Below are 19322 nucleotides of genomic sequence, written 5' to 3' on the forward strand. Positions count from 1 at the left end.
TTATGGACGTCTTGTTACACTTGCCCAAGGATAAAAGTCCGGGTTGGGATGGTCTCACCAATGAGTTCTTTGAAGCTTTTGCTACCCGACTGGCGAAGCCATTGCAGGCGTTGTTTCAGCAGGTGTGGCAAACAGGGATTATGCCTTCCTCATGGAAAGAAGGCCTTATTAAACTGCTTCCCAAAGTTCCTTCGCCATCTAAGTTGACACAGTGGCGCCCCATTTCTTTGATGGGTTCAATGTACAAAATCTTTTCCAAAGTAATGGCGAATCGGCTTCATAAGCATCTCCCGGCCATTGTGCACCCTCTACAGTATGGTTTCATCAAGGGCCGCAATATTCTGCACAATGTATTGAATGCTCAACTGGCTATTGATTATGCAAGGCATTCTAATCAGGAGGTAGTATTGATTCAACTGGACCTGGAAAAGGCTTTTGACTATCTGGATTGGTTTTTCGTGGCTGAACTTATGTCTGCTATGGGCTTTGGTCCCCGGATGTCGCGTCTAATCTACATCATCAGCGCTGCAGCGTCTTCGCGAGTCATGCTGAACGGAGGTGTTACTGAGCCATTTGTACTTGCCCGCTCTGTCAGACAAGGATGCCCTTTGAGCCCTCTATTCTTTGCCCTTGCGACACATCCAGTTATTTCAATGTTATTCCATATGGCAGCCTCTTCTCAGTTGGCCGGTCTGTCGCTTCCTAGAGGACAGCACTTCAGTAGCCAATCCCTGGCGGATGATACTTTTATGATTTTGCGTGCGGACAAAGACAACCTTCGACGAGCATTGGATGTTTGGGGCATCTTTGGTCAGGCGTCCGGCCTTCGTATCAATGCGCTCAAATCAGCCATTCTCAGCTGCACGGAGTCGGACTTGCAGTCCTTGGACTGACAGGGTCTGGTTGTTCCTCGTGGCTCCATTGTCAGGCACCTTGGGTATCCTTTGGGTGTTGACGTTCCACCAAAGCAGCTTCTGCAGTGGATTTCCCAGAAAATGGTGGCTAAGTTTATGTATTGGAAATCTCAAGCCTGGCCCTTCCATATTCGCCTCAAAGTGGCCCAGACAATTATGTTGCCAATGCTCACATATTTCTTGCCATTGTTGCCCTGGACTACTACGACTCTGAATGCTCTTACTCAGTCTATTCGCTTCATGCTATGGAAGGACTCATTGCATGCAGGTATTTCTTGGATCTCTTGGTCGCATGCGTGCACCCCCAAACGCATGGGTGGCGGAGCTATTTTGGATGCCCAAACTCACATGCAGGCACTCCGTTGGTCTCTTTTCCGCGCCATGTGCTCGGATCATCATCCATGGGTCGATATAGCCCGTTATTTCCTTGAGAGCCATGGGCTTCTACATGGCAATACCCAAATCAGGAGTTCTTGGTGGCATGTTCTTAATGCTGATTCGCGGTTCTCCAGTTCTTCTTCGTCGCTGATTACTCATTTGGTATGCTCCTGGAAACGGGTCCTCCAGAAGGCCCAGTGGCATCCAGCGGAGGATCGCTTGGCTACTAACTCTTTTCAATTGGAATTGCTGGCAGTCTCGCGTTTACTTGCATGGGAAGGTAAACATGAGCTTAGACCACAATTCAACCGGATGGCCCATTTGGGCTTGTCTTCAGTTGCGGATGCCACCCTTGCCAGTCGCAATGTGCTTATATCTTTTCGTACAGCTAGGAGGCTTTTCAGGATCCCTCGGGGATATAGGCCTTTATGGGAACAGCTTTTGCGGATGGTCCAGAGCAGACAACCCTTTCCTGCCCTTGCTTCAGATCATCCCTGGCAGGATTGGGACCTACAAGGCCGGCTGACTTTAAGCAAAGCTTCTGCTAACCAAGTTTATCATATTCTGATTAAAGATCATCAATGGCTAGTTAGCAATGCGAATGCTTTATGGGGATTACGTAAATCCCGGTCATGGTGGAGGGCAACAGTGATGGAGGGCTGGTTGAACAAGACACCCTTCAAATGTAAAGTCTTTCTTTGGAGAGTGATGATTGGTGGTCTTTCGCTTGCGTCGGCTCTTTCGAAGCGACGAATCTCCAATGGCAAATGTTTCTTTTGCACCACTGCTGTGGAATCAGCCCGCCACCGATTTATTTCTTGCCCCATCGCAAAGAAAGTCTGGTTATTTTTGTCGGCTGTTTGGCAAGGAGTGGTTGGATTCACCCTGCGCCCCTTTGATTGGGTTTTCGGGCAGCCCAAATACCCCACTCCTGCACAGCCACATATGAAGCTCATGTATCATTTTCTTCGATATTGGGGCTGTTGGCATAACTGGACCATTAGGAATGCTTTTCTTTTTGACTCCGCCTATAATGTTCAGCGGCATATTGCGAGGCTTAAGGGCCTCTTGTATTGGCAGCTGGATCTTCTCCAGCATTTTGATTTGCTCTCTAGGGAGGACTTACGTCCCTGGCATATGGCAATTTCATCTGCATCCTTGCCATAACATTGTAACTTGTAGTACTTAGAACCTTTTCACATGATGGCTTAGATTGTCGTCATGTATCTTGTAATCAAGTCATCTTGTACTTTTTTTCGTAATTAATACAATTACCTTTTACGAGAGAGAGAGAGAGAGAGAGAGAGAGAGAGAGAGAGAGGTCTGACGCAGACGGAGCGATGGCGACCTGACCTTCCGTTGACCCCGTCGATGCCTGCAAGCCTGCGGTGTCCTGCTCTGTGTCAGCGCGCAGAGAGAGAGAAGGGCGATCGATCTGAAGGAGCGATGGCGACCTGTCGTCACTGGTCTTCTGCACCGACTTGAACGGACCCTCGGCTGTTCCACCTACCCGCAGCCTGCATTAGGCCTGAGGTCTCGCTCGCCATACCTGCACGCATGGGTGTAAAGCAGTTTTGTGCTGCTTTAGGATTGCCTGATTCTACCTGTGTGGACTGCAGACCTGCATCAGAGAGAGAAAGCGCCAGAAAGTGACAGAATCGTCGCACAGGGTTCCTGCCACAAGCGCACTGCAGCACAGGGCAGACCGTCAAAGGGAATAGGCTCGAACTGCTGGTGCTGTTGGTTCTGCACCAGGCCTGCAGTGACGTGGTACTGCAGAGGTGCAGTCCTGCAGAGACTCAGCGTGGACGCCCTGACCAGCGTATCGTAGATTTGCCAGGTTCAATCTGGTGCGCTTGTAGAATACATCCCTGGACAGCGCCTCTGTACAGAAGAGAGAGAGAGAGAGAGAGAGAGAGAGAGAGAGAGAGAGAGAGAGAGAGAGAGGCCTGCGTTCGTTTCTACCTCCCGTGTGCTCCTGGCTCCTGTTTAAACTGCCATGGTTCTTTGATCGCCGTTTGGTCCATGTTGTGCCATGGCGCCCAATGGCAGATTTTCAGCGCCTGCTTCAACATGAATGCCCCGTGTGGGTTGAAGTGGCAGTCTATTGGCCACTGTTAGAGGATGCCATGGCTGTTGTGGGCACTGTTCTGGTCCCCCCGAGCCTAAGGGCCATGAATTGTAACCATTTGTGTATGTTATGGGACACTGCTAGGAAAAGGCCTGCTTGGTTATGTCTTAATTGCTCTGGCATGCATCCTTTGCACTGTCGTTTGAAATGGGGCAACTTTGCAGGGCATTGCTTTTCGTGTGGAAAATTGGGGCATTTTATGGCGGAATGCCTAGAGAAGCAACCAAATTCAGATGCTGAGCATGTTTTGCTGCCCATGGAAGATATGGTGCTTGATGCTTTGTCGCAGGATGCAACCCAGCCACCTAATTTTTTGGATAAAGGAAAACAACATGTTTCGGGTTGGATTCCCGTGGCAATGACTGGGTAGATGTACGTGCCAAAAAAGGTAAAAGGTTTGATGCTGGCCTCGCGGATACTAGGCCTAATACTTCACAGGATTCCATGCGCACTTATATGCGTAGGAAAGAAATGTTGTCTTCAGAGCACATTGCTCGTACTATGGTTTCTTGTGCTCCCCGTAATCAGTCTACTAGGAAAGTATATACGGACGGTCCAAAGGGCCCACCTGCTAAGTTGGCTTTTGATACTAAAGGTAATGTGATTACCCCATGGGATCGTCATTATCCCCGTTCCATCCCCAAGACAGTGGATATTCCGTCTACCTTTAAAGCTGGCCGTCAGAACTCTTTTGCCGTGTTAGCTGATTTTTTGGATGAGAGAGTCCTTGAGATTCTAGCAAAAAAGGTTAAATCGAGGCAAGGTGTGCCTCGTCCTTGATTTTCTTTTTGTTACACATGAAGATAGCCACGTGGAATGTGCGGGGCATTTGTTCTCGCCATAAGCAACATTCCATGTGGACTGTATTGCATGAGAATCAGTGGGATGTCTTGTGTGCTGTTGAGCATAAGAGTTACGGTGAAGTAGGAAAAGTTGTGGGTTTCCATGGGTTTCGCTTGTTTTATGCAGGGACACATGCCATGCATTATTCTGGTCTGCTTATGATTGTACATGAGAAATATCAGCATTTTCTTATTAAAAATGATGTACATGGCCGTTTTGTAGTGATTGTAATTTTATTCGAAGGAGAGATCGTATGGTTGGTGGGCCTTTATGCTCCGAATGACCCTTTATCCGGTCGGGATCTTTGGAATACTTTGCAGACCTCTTTGTCACTTGGCAGACGGGGTTTTGATATGGGAGATTTTAATATGTGTGTTGATTCTCACAGTCCACATCAGAGCATTCGATGATGGACGCTCTGGAAAGCCGTGTGTAGAATGCGTTTGCTCTTGCTGTACTTAAGCAAGATCTCTGGTCTTGGCTACACCCTTCTTCTACAGGGTTTACTTTTCATTCTGCGCAGTATGCAACTACATGATCGCGGTTGGACCGCATGTACATCATACAGGATGATGATTTTCTTCCTGAAATGCTGGAAATGAAAGTGTTGCAGCAATATGCCTTGTCGGACCATTTCCCTCTACAGCTTGAGATACTTGCACAACCCATTGCACCTTTTAAGCAATTTGTGGATAGACTCCCTTTGCGTTTCAACTCGTCTTATTTGAAGCATTCAATCCTTCAGGGCTACATGCAGCAATTGATTGATAGATTTTTATTGGACTTCGCCTCTGAGGGCAATGCTTCTTTTGAATGATTGCTCTCTAATGTGCAGAGGGTTGTTCGACAGTATGGGATCCATCATGTCTCTCTTTGTCGGTGGTGTCGACAAGCAGCGGAGGACTTACTGGCTTTGGGTCGTTCTCTACTGGTGGACACTCCAAATGATGTATTTGTGCTCTCACTGGCTATGCGTTTGGCTGATCTTATTAAAGAGTTTCAGTTGAAATCTTATGAGCAGGCCAAATTGCACAATTTGACTGAGAATTTGCAAGATAGTGCTTGTCAAACTCATAAGTTCTTTCGAGCTCTACATGCATCTTCGGCTCGAGAAAATATGACTAGACTCCAGGATCGAGAAGGTCGAATGGTCCTTGATCCTCAGACTATTATGAATATGTGCGCGAATTATTTTCTAGACCTTCTTGGTTCTTCTCATTCACCTTTTGACCAAGTTACTCATGCAGGCTCGGTTTTCTATGATCTAGTCCGCAATCAGGTTTCACTTGATACGCAAACTACTTTGGAGACAGATATTTGTGAGGCAGAGGTTATGGACGTTTTGTTACAGTTGCCCAAGGATAAAAGTGTCGGTTGGGATTGTCTCACCAATGAACTTTTTGAGATTTCTGCTACCCAACTGGTAAAACCATTGACGACTATGTTTTAGCAGGTTTGGGAAACGGGGTTCATGCCTTTCTCATGGAAAGGGCTTATCAAACTGCTTTCAAATGTTGCTTTGCCGTCAATGTTGAAGCATTGGAGACGAATTTCTTTGATGGGTTTGATGTATAAAATCTTTTCCAAAGTGATGGCGAATTGGCTCCACAAGCATATTTCGGCGATTGTGCATCCTCTTCAATATGGTTTCATTAAGGGACGAAACATTCTGCATAATATCTTGAATGTGCAAATGGCTTTTGACTATGCAAGGCACTCTAATCAGGAAGTGGTATTGATTCAATTGGATCTGGAAAAGGCTTTTGATTATTTGGACTGGTCTTTCATTGCAGAACTTATGTCTACTATGGGCTTTGGTACTCGGATGTTCCGCTTGATCTACACCATTAGTGCTGCGGCTTGTTCGCGAGTTATGCTAAATGGTGGTGTTACCGAGCCATTTGTCCTTGCACGCTCGGTGGGACAGGGTTGCCCTTTGAGTCCTCTCTTCTTTGCCCTTGCAACTCATCCGGTTCTTTCGATGTTACCTTCTATGCCAGCTTCTGCTCAGTTGGGTGGATTGTCTCTTCCTTTTGGACATCACCTCATTAGTCAATCTTTGGCTGATGATAGCTTTATGATTTTGCGTGCGGACAAGGACAATCTTCGCGAAGCATTAGATGTTTGGACGCTCTTTGGTCATGCTTCTGGTCTTCATATCAATGGTTTCAAATAAGCCATTCTCAGTTGCACGGAGTTCGATTTACAGTCATTGGGTTGGGAGGGACAGGTTGTTCCCTGTGGTTCCATTGTCAGGCATCTTGGGTACCCTTTGGGTGTTGATGTTCGGCCAAAGCATCTACTAGAGTGGATTTCACAGAAACTGGCAACTAGGTTTCTGTATTGGAGGTCGCAGGCTTGGCCCTTCCATGTTCGCCTCAAAGTGGCTCAGACAATTATGTTGCCAATGCTCACATATTTCTTGCTATTGCTGCCTTGGACTACTACTACTTTGAATGCTCTTACTCGGCACATTCGTTTCATGTTATGGAAGAAGGATTCCTTGCATGGAGGCATTTCATGGATTTCTTGGTCGCATACATGTACCCCCAAACGCATGGGTGGTGGGGATGTTTTGGATGCTGAAACTCATATGCTGGCATTTCGTTGGTCTCTTTTTCGTGCAATGTGCGTCGATCATGACCCGTGGGTCGTTATAGCCCGTTATTTTCTTGAGGATCACGGGCTTGTGCATGGTAATACACAAATTCGGAGCACTTGGTGGCATGATCTTAATGCAGACTTCCGGTTTTCTAGTCCTTCCTCATCCCTGCTTGTTCATTTGGTTTGCTCCTGGAAATTGGTTCTCTAGAAGGCGCGTTGGCATCCAGTGAAGGACTGCTTACATATTAACTCTTTTCAACTGGAATTGTTGGTAGCCTCGCGATTACTTTCTTGGGAAGGCAAACATGAGCTCAGACCATAATTCAACTGCGTGGCACGTTTGGGCTTGACTTCAGCTGCAGATTCCACCCTTGCCAGTCGTAATGTGTTGATATCGTTTCGTACAACCAAGAGGCTTTTCAGAATCCCTCGTGGACACTGTGATTTATGGGAACAGCTTTTGTTAGTGCTCCAGAGCAGGCAATCCTTTCCTGCCCTTGCTTTGTATCGTCCTTGGCAGGACTGGGACCTTGCAGGTTGCTTGAATTTGGAAAAGGCCTCGGCTAACGAGGTGTATCATCTTCTGATTAAAGATCATCAATGGCTGGTTACTAAAGCTAATACTGTATGGGGATTGCGGAAATCTCAGTCATGGTGGAAGGCAACTGTGATGGAGGGCTGGTTGAACAAGACACCTTTCAAATGCAAGGTCTTTCTTTGGAGGGTGATGATTGGTGGTCTTCCTCTTGCTTCAGCCCTTTCCAAGCGTCGAATCTCTAACGGCAATTGTTTCTTTTGCACCACTATTGTGGAATCGGCCCGTCATTGATTCATTTCTTGCCCTGTCGCTAAGAATATCTAGTCACTCTTGTTAGTGGTTTGGCGAGTAGTGGTTGGTTTCTCGCTGAGCCCTTTTGATTGGGTTTTTGTACGGCCTCTAATGTTCTGGGACATGTTGCGAGGCTTAAAGGTCTCTTGCATTCGCACATAGATCTCATTCGGCACTCCGACTTACTCCCTCAGGAGGACTTACTTCCCTGGCATATGGCAATTTCCTCTGCGTTTTTGCCATGACTTTTGTAACTCTTTTGTTGTTTTGTACTGAGATTTTACACACAGTGGCTTAGAGCCATCGTGTATCTTGTAATCATGTAAACTTGTACCTTTTTTCATAATTAATACAATTACCTTTTACGAGAGAGAGAGAGAGAGAGAGAGAGAGAGAGAGAGAGAGAGAGAGAGAGAGAGAGAGAGAGAGAGAGAGTGTGTGTGTGTGTGTGTGTTTTTACGGAAAAAAAAGAGAGAGAGAGTGTTTGGTTCTTCTTGACATTGGTGCTCCCTGGTTGGATATTGTTCGTTCCACACCAGTTGTCCATTCTATGTGATATTTTTGTGTTAGAGTCTTGGTAGACTGTCGTTTGTGTCTGTTTTTCTTTGCTGACCTGATGGTCTGATGTAAATATTTACTACTTAATTCAATTATCTTCACAAAAAAAAAGGAGAGAGAGATTTGTCACATTGATGAGTGTAATTTGTGTCATGTTACGTCAGCATGTGAGAGAGAAGGGGAAGAGAGAGGGAGTGAATGAGACAAAAAATGTATTATGTGATGGACAATAGAGCTGTTGGAAGAGAGTGGTGGTTGCAGCTTGCAGAAAGCACGCAAGGAAATAGGCAGGAGACACGCAAGAAAATAGGTAGTTTGGCTAGCGGATGTACAGTTGACTAGGTGGACTCACAGGCAGGAGACGCGGGAAATTCCCTGAAATGCGCCTTTATGAGACCTGAAATGCTGAAACATGCGGAGGATGACCTGAAACGCCTTTCCTTGTCTGATACGTTTTCGCTTTGGGGAAATGCTTGCCTTGTGGCATTTCCTCTTGGGGAAACGTTTCCGTTTGCCCCGTTTCCTAGCAAGCCTGAAACGGTTTCAACACCACATACTATATTCTTTAGACTTGAAACGTAGTGGTATTAATCGTCATGTTCTTTACGCTTGTTAAGCATAGTGTTATTAATCGTCATGTTCTTTATGCTTTAAACGTAGCGTTGAAAGCGTTATTAATCTCATGTTCTTTGCACTTTTTGATTGCCATGTTCTTTAAGTGTTATTAATGTTTTATTGTTAAATGTTTACCCTTTTAATGCAGTGTTAGTTGTTTAATATTTAGTATTTAAATGGTAAATGTTTCATTAATTAAGCTTAAATGGTTAAATATTTAATGTTTAATGATTTAAAATGATTAAACTTCGTGTTGTTTGTATCTGTTTCAAGTTTCTTCGTTAATGAGGAGGATGAGAATGAAGAGGATTTGCCTACAGCAAGAAGACTATGACATGGATGAGGAAGAGGGAGACTGAGAGGAAGAGGAACTAAGAGATGATAGTTAGTTATCACTCATTACTGTGATTAGGACTGCACACCTATTTCCTACTGGCAGGAAATTGTCCTAGTAACATGTAGGTTGCATGTTATCAAAATTTTTGTGTTAGCAAAATGGGTGCACACTTGACACATTTAGATTGGGGTGTGTGGATGGCCTTTTCATGTAGCTTGATGTGAAATGGAAGCATACAGTAATGTTTTGCATCTGAAAATATCATTCGTTGGTTGTGCCAAATATTCTTCTCCTCTCCTTCGTCCTCTGATCAATCCTTTGTGGCTGCAAGGATTCTTGAAGAACAATCATAGACATTATATATACGTTCTATCATGAAGGTTATGCTAATAGTCAAAGTTAATTAGAGGGATGGATGATAATGTATGTGGTTTATCTAGAAAGCAAACTGGTTAGGAAAAAAACCTGAAAACTGGGGGAATTTCATGTGGATTACTTGGAAGAAGATAGACTGTTATGAGACTGACTGTGATGCAGAGATTGCATCATAAACTGGGGAAATTTCCTATGTATCACTGGGAACAAGATACACCATAACGAGGCTGATTATAATTCTGAAATTCCAATATTTGTGAATCACCATATTGACCTCACTAGTGGAATATTCTTTGCAGGGATTACTACAAGGGTTTTGAATCTGAAGCGGCATTTGAAGTAGAGAGACAAAGGAGATTGGGCATATTTCGGCCAACTTTTGAGGTCCTGGTATCACTTGTAAGTTCAGTAGCAGCAATTCATTCTTTAGCCAGGAGTCAGAACCCAAAAAATTCTAACATCTGAGAGGATGAGTGAGGACAAATAACTATACCTCATTGCAGCTCATCTCTGTCCTGATGTAAACAGTGGCCATCTACATAGCATTGTCTTTACTTGTAACAAATGAAGATCCTCTTGAAGTAATTTGCCTGCTAGTCAGAAAAGCTGGTGCTTGCAATTGTAGCCTCATCAAGTTGGTAATTTGTACAAACTTAAAAACTGGCACTCTTTTGGTTTGTAATGGGATATGATTGGTACAGATAGTATGAGAATTGGGTTAGGTGCACTATAACTGTAAGATAATGCTTAAATTTCTTGAGGAGGTTAGCTGCAGAGGATTAGTCAGATCGTTTGATGTTACACAATTTGGGGAAACAACACCTAGTCGTGAAAACATCAAGAGGGTCCTCCATTAGCATTCTTTTGAACTTAATTAATTGTCTCTCACATTCCCTTCTTTGCTTACTTACCAGTCATAGGGGTCACTAGATGTGTGAATGCTATTCATATGCTGGTCCAAAGTCTGAAGCGTTTTTCTTTTTCTGGGGTTGTGACATACTCCTACACATGGGCATATCTCAGATAGTTCCCACATCCCTAGGATAGGAGTGGTTATTTGGGACTGAAATGGACGCTAAAAGATTGTTCTGAGAGATGAGGATATCACCTGCAGACCTCCTATGGAGTGGGTGGCCCTGTATGCAATGCCTCCAAGTCTTTTCCATCTCTCCACATTTTGCATAAACTAAGAAACATTCTATGAAAGCATTAAGAAAGGCTTAGTGATATGCTTTCGATCCCAATGTAGGAGGACTTTTTATTGCAAAGTCTTTAAGGTTGCACTTCCACATTTGGGCTTGTGTCAGCCCAAGAACAAGCTAATCTTTGCAAAGATGAAAGCTAGATGTCTTAACACTTGACTCAAAGCTGGATTTCTGTGTGGCCATAATTCAAGTGAAGGGTATGCTTAGCCCTTCCCTCCTGTACAGAGATCGGAGAGATTTCAGGGCAACTTCTCATATATAATGATGATGCTGCAATCTGCATAGATAATGCGGTGGCCTCTAGAGAAATCTGAATTATGTTGACAAGTTGGCATAGAATTAAAAAGTGAGAGTTAAACATATGAAAGAAGAGTAAATCTCACTGGACTCGGCAAGCAAGTAAGGCATAGAAAAACATGCATGCTGGTTATAGCAAGAGCGTTTATTCCGTACTGATGAGAGTTGGATTGGGGTTCTGCAAAGATGATATGAGGTGGAGGTGTCACTAGAGATAACATAATGCTTGATTTGTTCTTGCGATGGCAGTTTGCTACTGCAAAGATATCTTTCTCCTGATTGTACTAAATACGGACTGTTCAGATAATCAATGGCATTCCAATTTGGACTGTTCTAGCATAAGAGATATGACTAGTCTTTGCATCCTCAATACTATTGGACAAGCATTGTGGCTTGGCATGTCTAGAATGAACATTTGGAAGTCACTGGTGGCGATTCTAAGAGGATGAGAGATAGGCGACCACTCCCTTAGCAAAAGGTATTGTAGCCATTTTACTGTATCTTGTCCACCCTGCTGAGGGTCTATTGGGGAAGTTGCAGGTGGTATAGAGAGGATGGGGAAATGATAAGGACCTTCTATCAATTGGCAGCCTGGACCTTGTCTCTGCTGTTTCATAAACTGGATTTCAATTGGCTGCGAAGGATGTAGCTACCCTTTAAACTGGTTGGCTGTAGAGCATTTCACTCTTTGTTGAATCTTCCTTGAGAGGGTGTCATTTGAGCCCTTTGGGCCTTTCTAACTGGTAGAAGGTTAAAGCTTTTTGTTGGAAAAACAAATGTGACAGTTTATGAATATGGTTCGGTTTGAGGATTTGTGCACGGTCATGACCTTTTGGCTAGGTGCTAAACCGGACCACTTTGCCTAAAATTGTCTGGGTGTTGTTATTAACCTGACTATTGCTACCTCTATTAGGGGGCGTTTGATATCCGACTGGCTTGCTGTGTGAGAGGTGGGGAAGATCAAAGCTCAGCTGAAAGTGCACAGTTGACAATGAAGAGAATGTGAGAGTGAAGACACGACTCCCAGAAAGAAGTGGCGTTGGTGGGCGGACCAGATAGGTGAGCTGGCAGCAGCTCTGGACTAGGGCACAGGCGATTGGAGCAGGAGGTGCAGGCTGCTGGAGGTAAGTGGAGGTGCTGCAGTGGTGGACTTGGGGCAGGCTGTCTTGCAGGCGGTGCAAGTGGCTGCACAGTGGCGGAGGCAGCAACTGACCAAGTTGGAGCTGAGCAAGAGCTCAACAAGACCGGATGTTGCTGGTACAGCTGGACTTGAGCTGTGATACCAAATGTGAGAGGTGGGGAAGATTGAAGCTTAGCTGAGCGTAGATAGTTGACAGTGAAGAGAGTGTGAGAGTGAAGACATGACTCCCAGTGCAATAATCAAAAGAGTAATGTGCAAGTACAAAGTACAACCCTTAAACCTTAGGGTGCCCCAACTGTGTAACATAAGCACATAAAATAAAGAAGAATATAACTGGGGGAAAAAACCTCTCATAAGGAGAGTAAAAAGTGTCCCTAGTGTCCTATCGAGGATCGCTGACACTCCTCTGAGTGTAGGCGTGAGTCAAACACAACATGCTGCATCTCCTGCTATGTGTGTTGATTTGCTCAGGTTGATACCTGAGGCTCGAAACATGAGCAAGTTTGGTAAGCTTTTGCGAGCCATAATGGAACCATTTGTTTAACACTAGAATTGGCTGTTAAAAAATGGGATATTTTGGTATGCTTGGGGGGAAGGGCCCCTTGATATTGGCTTGCTGCTTGAGTTCAATTCGCTAGAAATTAGTTAAAGCAATTTGCAAGCATGGGTTGAGGTGCTTGACTCAATTAGTCAGGCTTGTATGTTTGAAGTTAGTGAATCTTTTTTTCAGATTCAAACAGATCTACACTGCAGCATGCTTGACTAAGATACCGCCTTTCTTGTAGTGAGAAATTATTGGGAATGTGAACAATTTGTTCTCGAACTTTGACTGTACAGTTGGGATACATAGGCTCTTGAAAGTTATGGAATATTTGGGCTTTTGTCTCTTTGATTTTCTCTCTCTTAATTTTCCAGAAATAATTTTGTTGGCCTTGCATTTAGTGTTCCCATAATTAGGAAATCCAATATGTCAATCCCACAGGGTGTACCTCTGAAGGTAGAAAGCTCTGGAGAGGAAACAAATGAAAATAGGTGCTTGAGGAGTGCTGCGTATCTCACTCTGCATTTTCTCTGAATCACCCTGGAGCCTCTCCCATCTGCCTCTGAGGTTATGTATACACCCTGTTCGAAGGTGTGACAGGGTCTTTGAGGTTGAGGTAGCTCATTGATCTATAGCCTATGTGGATCTGGCCATGCAAGTATACCATTCAATAATACTGACAAAAAGATGTCTACTTCTTTTGATTGGACAAATGGGGGCATGCAAATTTATGAAAAATTGGCCTCTTTCATCCAGCATTTTCTTTTTCTAAATATGGTTTTGGTGATGTGCAGAAGTCATGCTGATATTGTATTGTTTAAAAACAGCCTAGACTATCTGTGCTGATTTGTGCAGGTAAGCTATCGTGTGAAGTACCCACCAGGATTTGAAACATGGAGAAAGGATGAGCTTACAGATTTTAAGCAAACCAGATATGGTACTGAGATTTGAACTGGTTTTTAGTTCTTTGGCTCGTTTTCCTGGCGTTAATGACATCATGTATATTGGTTATGAAAAATTTGTCTACAAATTTTGTTCAGATTGTTAATTGCTTTTTGTGTATCAAAAGCTAAAATGCTAGCTTTGATGTGCTAGTCTGCACATGAAAAGTTTGATTCCCTGTGCATAATTCAGATGGTAGGTGCTAGGCATGAATGCAAACTTTATCTCCTGATCATATTTCATACGATGGTATTCACACTTAAACTCCTAACTCCTATCATCACTTCATCTTTTGTGCAGCTGTAGCTGAAGTGCTTATGGATGCAGCTGCTGTGCTAGGAGGGGAAGTGACTCTTCAACTGCTTTCAGCACCTTTGTTTCAAGTATTTCTATATTCCCTCTTTCTGAAAGTTGTTCCCTGTTGCCTCTCATTATAATATAAATCATGTATTATTTATGTCTGTGCATTGTGCTCATCTGACAATGTGTGCGGCTCAACATGCCGTAGATAAGAGCAATTCTCTTGGAAGCATAGGAGCACTTAAGGAGAAGAAGGTATGAAGGTTGGACTTGGGGCTTTCCTAAGTCTTTTCAGATATTCATGGGACATCGTGCAACATTAGATAGACATGCTCATCCTTACTTTGATCCGCTATTGATCACTCCATGCAAATTTGCAAGCATTTATACCTTTATCATTGCTGTGCCAGTTATTTTTTGTGCACTGTCCATTTGTAACAAGCAGATGGACTCTGACTAGCACTTTTAAAGGTCTTGGATTGATAATGCACCAGATTTCAGGCTATTACTTGTAATCAATAGGCCATTAATGCAGGCTAACCTACTGTAGGATATTTTTAATATGCAAGGTCAATTCAGGTTGCAAAATTCATGTAGGACATTGTGGTGTTAAAGTATCACAAGATATCTACTGCCTTTGGCAGATTGGGCATTTGATGCCAAGGTTGAGGACAATTGAATCATATTTGGTGTTCAAAAAGTTGAGGGAAACTTTTCGTATTCTTTGTTTTCTTCAACTGAATGAGGAAATCATAGGGCAGCTATGCTGCTCCCGAGTGCATAGTTTTTTCCATACCCGTATGGAAAAAATACCATTGTCCTGCAAATATTCAGAAAAAGGTATATGGTATGAAATAACATACTTGACCCCAAAGATGAAAGCCAAGTCTCAATTGGTCCAAACTTTGAGATTTGTTATCTCATTCATCTTCTCTATGGTTTATGCACTCTTCTCAATGCCTACAAAACTGAAAATTTCTCTTAGGCCTTATGGATCTATTTGATGCGTTTAGCAACCAATGAATCATGGCAGTCTTTAGAGTGTGGTGGATCTGTTTGTTATTAGCAATAAAGATGTGCCTGGCATACGAAACCTGTAGGACTAGTTAATCTATCACCTATATCTTGTTCTTGGGAAGCATGAAGGAATTCAGGGTTGCATATTATTCTGCCAAAAGCAGCCAATCAGAACATAGATCAAGATCCACATCTAGGGATTATGCTACTAATCTGGAAAGAAGAAACTAAATGTGAGCTACTTTGGCAAAATGATGCCGACTTTTACAAGTTTTATCACTTGGGCATGTTAGCAGTCTTGTAGGCATAGTTTCGGGAAACGGCATTTTGGACCTGCTGAAATGGGACAGCCGTTGCTGGCCATTTCCGTTTCTAGGAAATGGTGTTTCGGGCAGATTGGGCGACAGCAGGGTAAAACCCCCTTTCTGGCTGCCATTTTTTTGTTTCCTGCTTGTTTCACCTATTTCCTGTATGTTTTGGACTGCTACACTTGCTTGAACTGCTGATTTTCTGCAATTTTAAGCCAAGCTATATGAATTTTTTTGTCTTGCTAGCCATCTTTGCACTATTTCAGCCTTATGGGTCATTTGTTTCTGAACATTCAGCCCGTTTTCCTGCAGATTTCAGACTTGAATTCCTACAGTTCTCAGCCAAGACATAAGAAACTTTTAGTCTTGCCAACTAGGTGTACACTATTTCAGCCTTATTTGTCGTTTATTTGATGTTTAGGCAGCTTGCAGTAACAAATTACCATGGCTGCGGATCCTAATTGGTGCCATGTTACTCTTATAAACTTGACTTTTAAGTTTTGAGTCATGATTCTCAGACGATAAATGTTATGATGATACACTTTTGATTTAGGTTTCATGCAACATTTTACATGTGGGCTGTTTTGTTTTAAAACATTGTAAATTATGTTGGGTGATTTAAGATTACTTAATACTAAAGAATGTTGCAAGTTGCAGCTTGTAAAATTGATAACTATGTGAAATTGCACAATGTGAATCATGGATCTTGGATTCTTGTGTTTAAAGTTAAGAACTGTTGAGTGAGTGTAGTCTTTAGTATGCTTAGTATGCGTATATATATGTATATTTATATGCACAAAATAGATATATTATTTTATATATTTTAATTTATTTGTATATTTTGAAATGCCGTCTCCACAAAAAGTTCAAATGGCCGAAACGCTGAAACTCCATTTCTTCCAGTTTCCAAAACTTCGGTTTCTCAAATGTATGGAAACTGTGCTTCTAGTTGACGGTTTTAGGAGATTTCAAAGTCCAGTACAATACTAGTTGACATATTAGCAACTCATGAGTGCTTCTAGTCTTCAGAGTACTATATTTCCTTATCATTATAAAATCATTGCGAATACATCATGGAATAGATATTGTAGTTATAGCCACATTGCCAATCGGTAGATCTCGAAAGACATGATTGTTGATACACGATTAGTGTCTAGTGCTGGCCGGTGGACTGGAATCCATTGAAGTCAACCTTCTTCTAGGTCACCACAATCATCTGAACTAGGCTCGTTTAGAGCAGCCAATGTAGAAAGAGGAACCACAAGAGTGAGACCATGAACGAGAGGATGTGATGGAGCTTGATGGGGAGCCGAAACAACAAGAGCCCGATACAGAGCATCAGCTATCCAAACAAGGATAAGAGGCTAATTCCGAATGAGAGGGGAACCAATAGGTCAAGTCAAGGCAGGAGGGGCGAGAATGGATCATAATTCAAATGATGATGTTGTACCCAAATATCAATCCACACCTTGAGATGAGGCTGAAGAATGTTGTAAAAAGCTAACTTAGATGCCAAAGCCTCAACGAACCTTGTTGCATCTCGAACCTCATGTTGAATCTGGTCCCTATCAGCTCGAATGGTATCCAATGGAGTGTTGACAATATCCAACCGTTAAGGGATATTGTCATATTAGTGCTCCAAGGGGTTGATTGGCCATCGCCTTTGTGTTAACTGCACGTCACTCCTGCTTGGTCTTGGAAAGTTGTCGAATGGATCATCTTTGGTGGACTTTGTCCTTGTGAGAAGGACGATATTTCGAACTTGTGGGGGCTAGGATTGCACATACGAAGTAGAAGGAAGAGTCAAGGAAGTAGTTTGCATTGAAGTAGGAAGTGTATCCCTCATTGGCTTTGGAATGTGCTTCATCACCTCCTCAAAATCAACATTGTAACAAAGGGTATTCTCCTCCAATCTATGATCATTTCAAATTTTGTATGGTCGTGACAAGTATAAAGAAAACGTAAAGATTAAGTTTGCAGCTTTACATTTAACCGACTTAGCCCATACTTGTTGGACGGGGTTGGAATATGATCATGCTACCCCAAAATCATGGCGGTCCTTTGTTCGCATGATACAAAGCCAATTTCTTCCTGTTCATTTCAAAAGATATGTAAAAATGGAATGGGATCGGCTTTGGCAAAGGAAAAATGAGTCACTTGGTGACTATACCAAGAGATTTTGGGAGCTACTTTTGAAGGTCCAACATTTCAAGAAGATCAGCAGTTCGGAAAAGCTTAGGAAGTTTCAAGGAGGTTTGCATTTTAAACTTCGCACTGCTCTTAATCATTATCATTGTTCTAGTCTCAGGGAACTCATTGACCATGCTGAGACATGGGAAATGGAGCACAATGGCAACAAATCATTCCAAAAGAATGATAACAAGAGAGTAGTTGACGATGAGGAGTATTCAGCCCCAAATGAAGGACAAAAACAGCGACAAAAGCAGCCATCAAATCAAAAGAAGATGAAGCCCTATGCACTTCCTAATGCTCCTCAATTTCACTCCAATCTATACCCACAAGCAAAGCAACTTTCCGAAGAAGAAAAGCAACGCTTCATGAAAGAAGGGAAGTGCTTTAAATGTGGACAAACCGGCCACATAGCGAAGCAATGTCCAAACAAGGGACAAAGCAAGGTTTCTGACAACAAGCCTAAGTTGCCAGTGAAAATCAATGCTATCAGTGATGTAGTTACAAACACAACTCACACTCTAGAGACGCGCAAATTATTAAAAGCTTGGGGACAGTTGCAAGGTAAGCAATCACTATTCTTGATAGATCTTGGGGCGAATGAAAATATTATTTTCTTGCAATTAGCTAAAGAGCTTGGATTAAAGAATGAAGAGATGGACACTCCGGCAGAAGTTCGCCAAGCTTTAAATGCTGATAAAGGTGACACAGTGAAGACTGTGATACCCTACATTGGCAAGCTCAAGTTTCAAATTCAAGGCTACAGTGACGAAGATACCTTCTGTATCGGAGACCTTGATGGTTGCGATGTGATTCTTGGCATGCCCTAGAATCATAGAGTAGATTCAACCATCTTCTCTCAGAAAAAGAAGGTAGAACTCCCCAACAAAGGCAAGAAGTACGAGATCCAAGCTGGAGTTTCTGGAGACACCATACCTATGGTAAGCCATATGCAAGTCTCTAGAGCAATTAAGGATTGTGTTCAATGTTGTCTGCTTTGTCACTGATGTAAAAGATAATATGAATGCTGAAAACCAAGAGCAACTTCAGCTCTTGGAAAAGTATAAAGATTGTTTTTCGGAAGATCTTCCTTATCAGCTTCCCCCAAAAAGGCCAGAAGACCATCATATTGATATTATCCCGGGCAGTTCTCCTCCTAATATAGCACCATACCGTGTGAGCCGTCCTCAACAAGAAGAAATCAGAAAGCAAGTCGAAGACCTACTCAACCGTGGGCTAATTAGGCCAAGTAGCTCACCATTTTATTCACCGGTTCTTCTTGTTCAAAAGAAAGATGGCACATTCAGGATGTGCATTGATTATCGAGCCCTCAACAAAATCACTTTGAAGAATCGGTTTCCTATTCCCAGAATTGACGACATTTTGGATCGTCTAGGAGGCTCAAAGGTTTTCAGCCGCATTGATCTAAAGAGTGGTTATCATCAAATTAGGGTAATACCACAAGATGTACACAAAACTGCTTTCCGCACTTCATACGGTTTTTATGAATTCTTGGTGGTTCCTTTCGGATTAACCAATGCACCAACCACCTTTAATCGAATGATGGAGCGCATCTTTAGAGAGCATCGACAATATGTCGGTACTTTCTTTGATGATATTCTTGTCTTTAGCCAGAATGAAGAGGAGCATCATCAACACTTGGAAATTGTTCTACAATTACTACAACAAAATCAACTCTTGGTAAATGGTAAAAAGAGTGAATTTTTCATGCGTAAAATAAATTACCTTGGGCATGTCATCTCTTCTGAAGGGATTCAGATGGATCCTGAAAAGATC

The 19322-nt window shown here is 42.9% G+C and overlaps 1 protein-coding gene across 4 annotated transcripts in view; it reads left to right on the forward strand.

The window, feature by feature from the left end:
- The window catches only part of MOS14 (ARM repeat superfamily protein), a 256030-nt gene that overhangs the window by 151485 nt on the left and 85223 nt on the right, over nt 1-19322 (forward strand). For all 4 annotated transcript variants that reach the window (XR_015693625.1, XM_087696211.1, XM_087696202.1 and 1 more), the window contains exons 13-15: nt 9884-9983; nt 13624-13705; nt 14011-14093. Coding sequence is in view for 3 of the 4 variants with exons in the window: in XM_087696211.1 (XP_087552337.1) it covers nt 9884-9983; nt 13624-13705; nt 14011-14093 (265 nt within the window). In the remaining variant the exon portion in view is untranslated. The remainder of the gene's footprint in view (nt 1-9883; nt 9984-13623; nt 13706-14010; nt 14094-19322) is intronic.

Source organism: Lygodium microphyllum, chromosome 2 (assembly GCF_053477565.2).
Source record: "Lygodium microphyllum isolate KBCC chromosome 2, Lygodium_microphyllum_v1.1.10, whole genome shotgun sequence".
In the NCBI taxonomy this organism is placed as follows: Eukaryota; Viridiplantae; Streptophyta; class Polypodiopsida; order Schizaeales; family Lygodiaceae; genus Lygodium; species Lygodium microphyllum.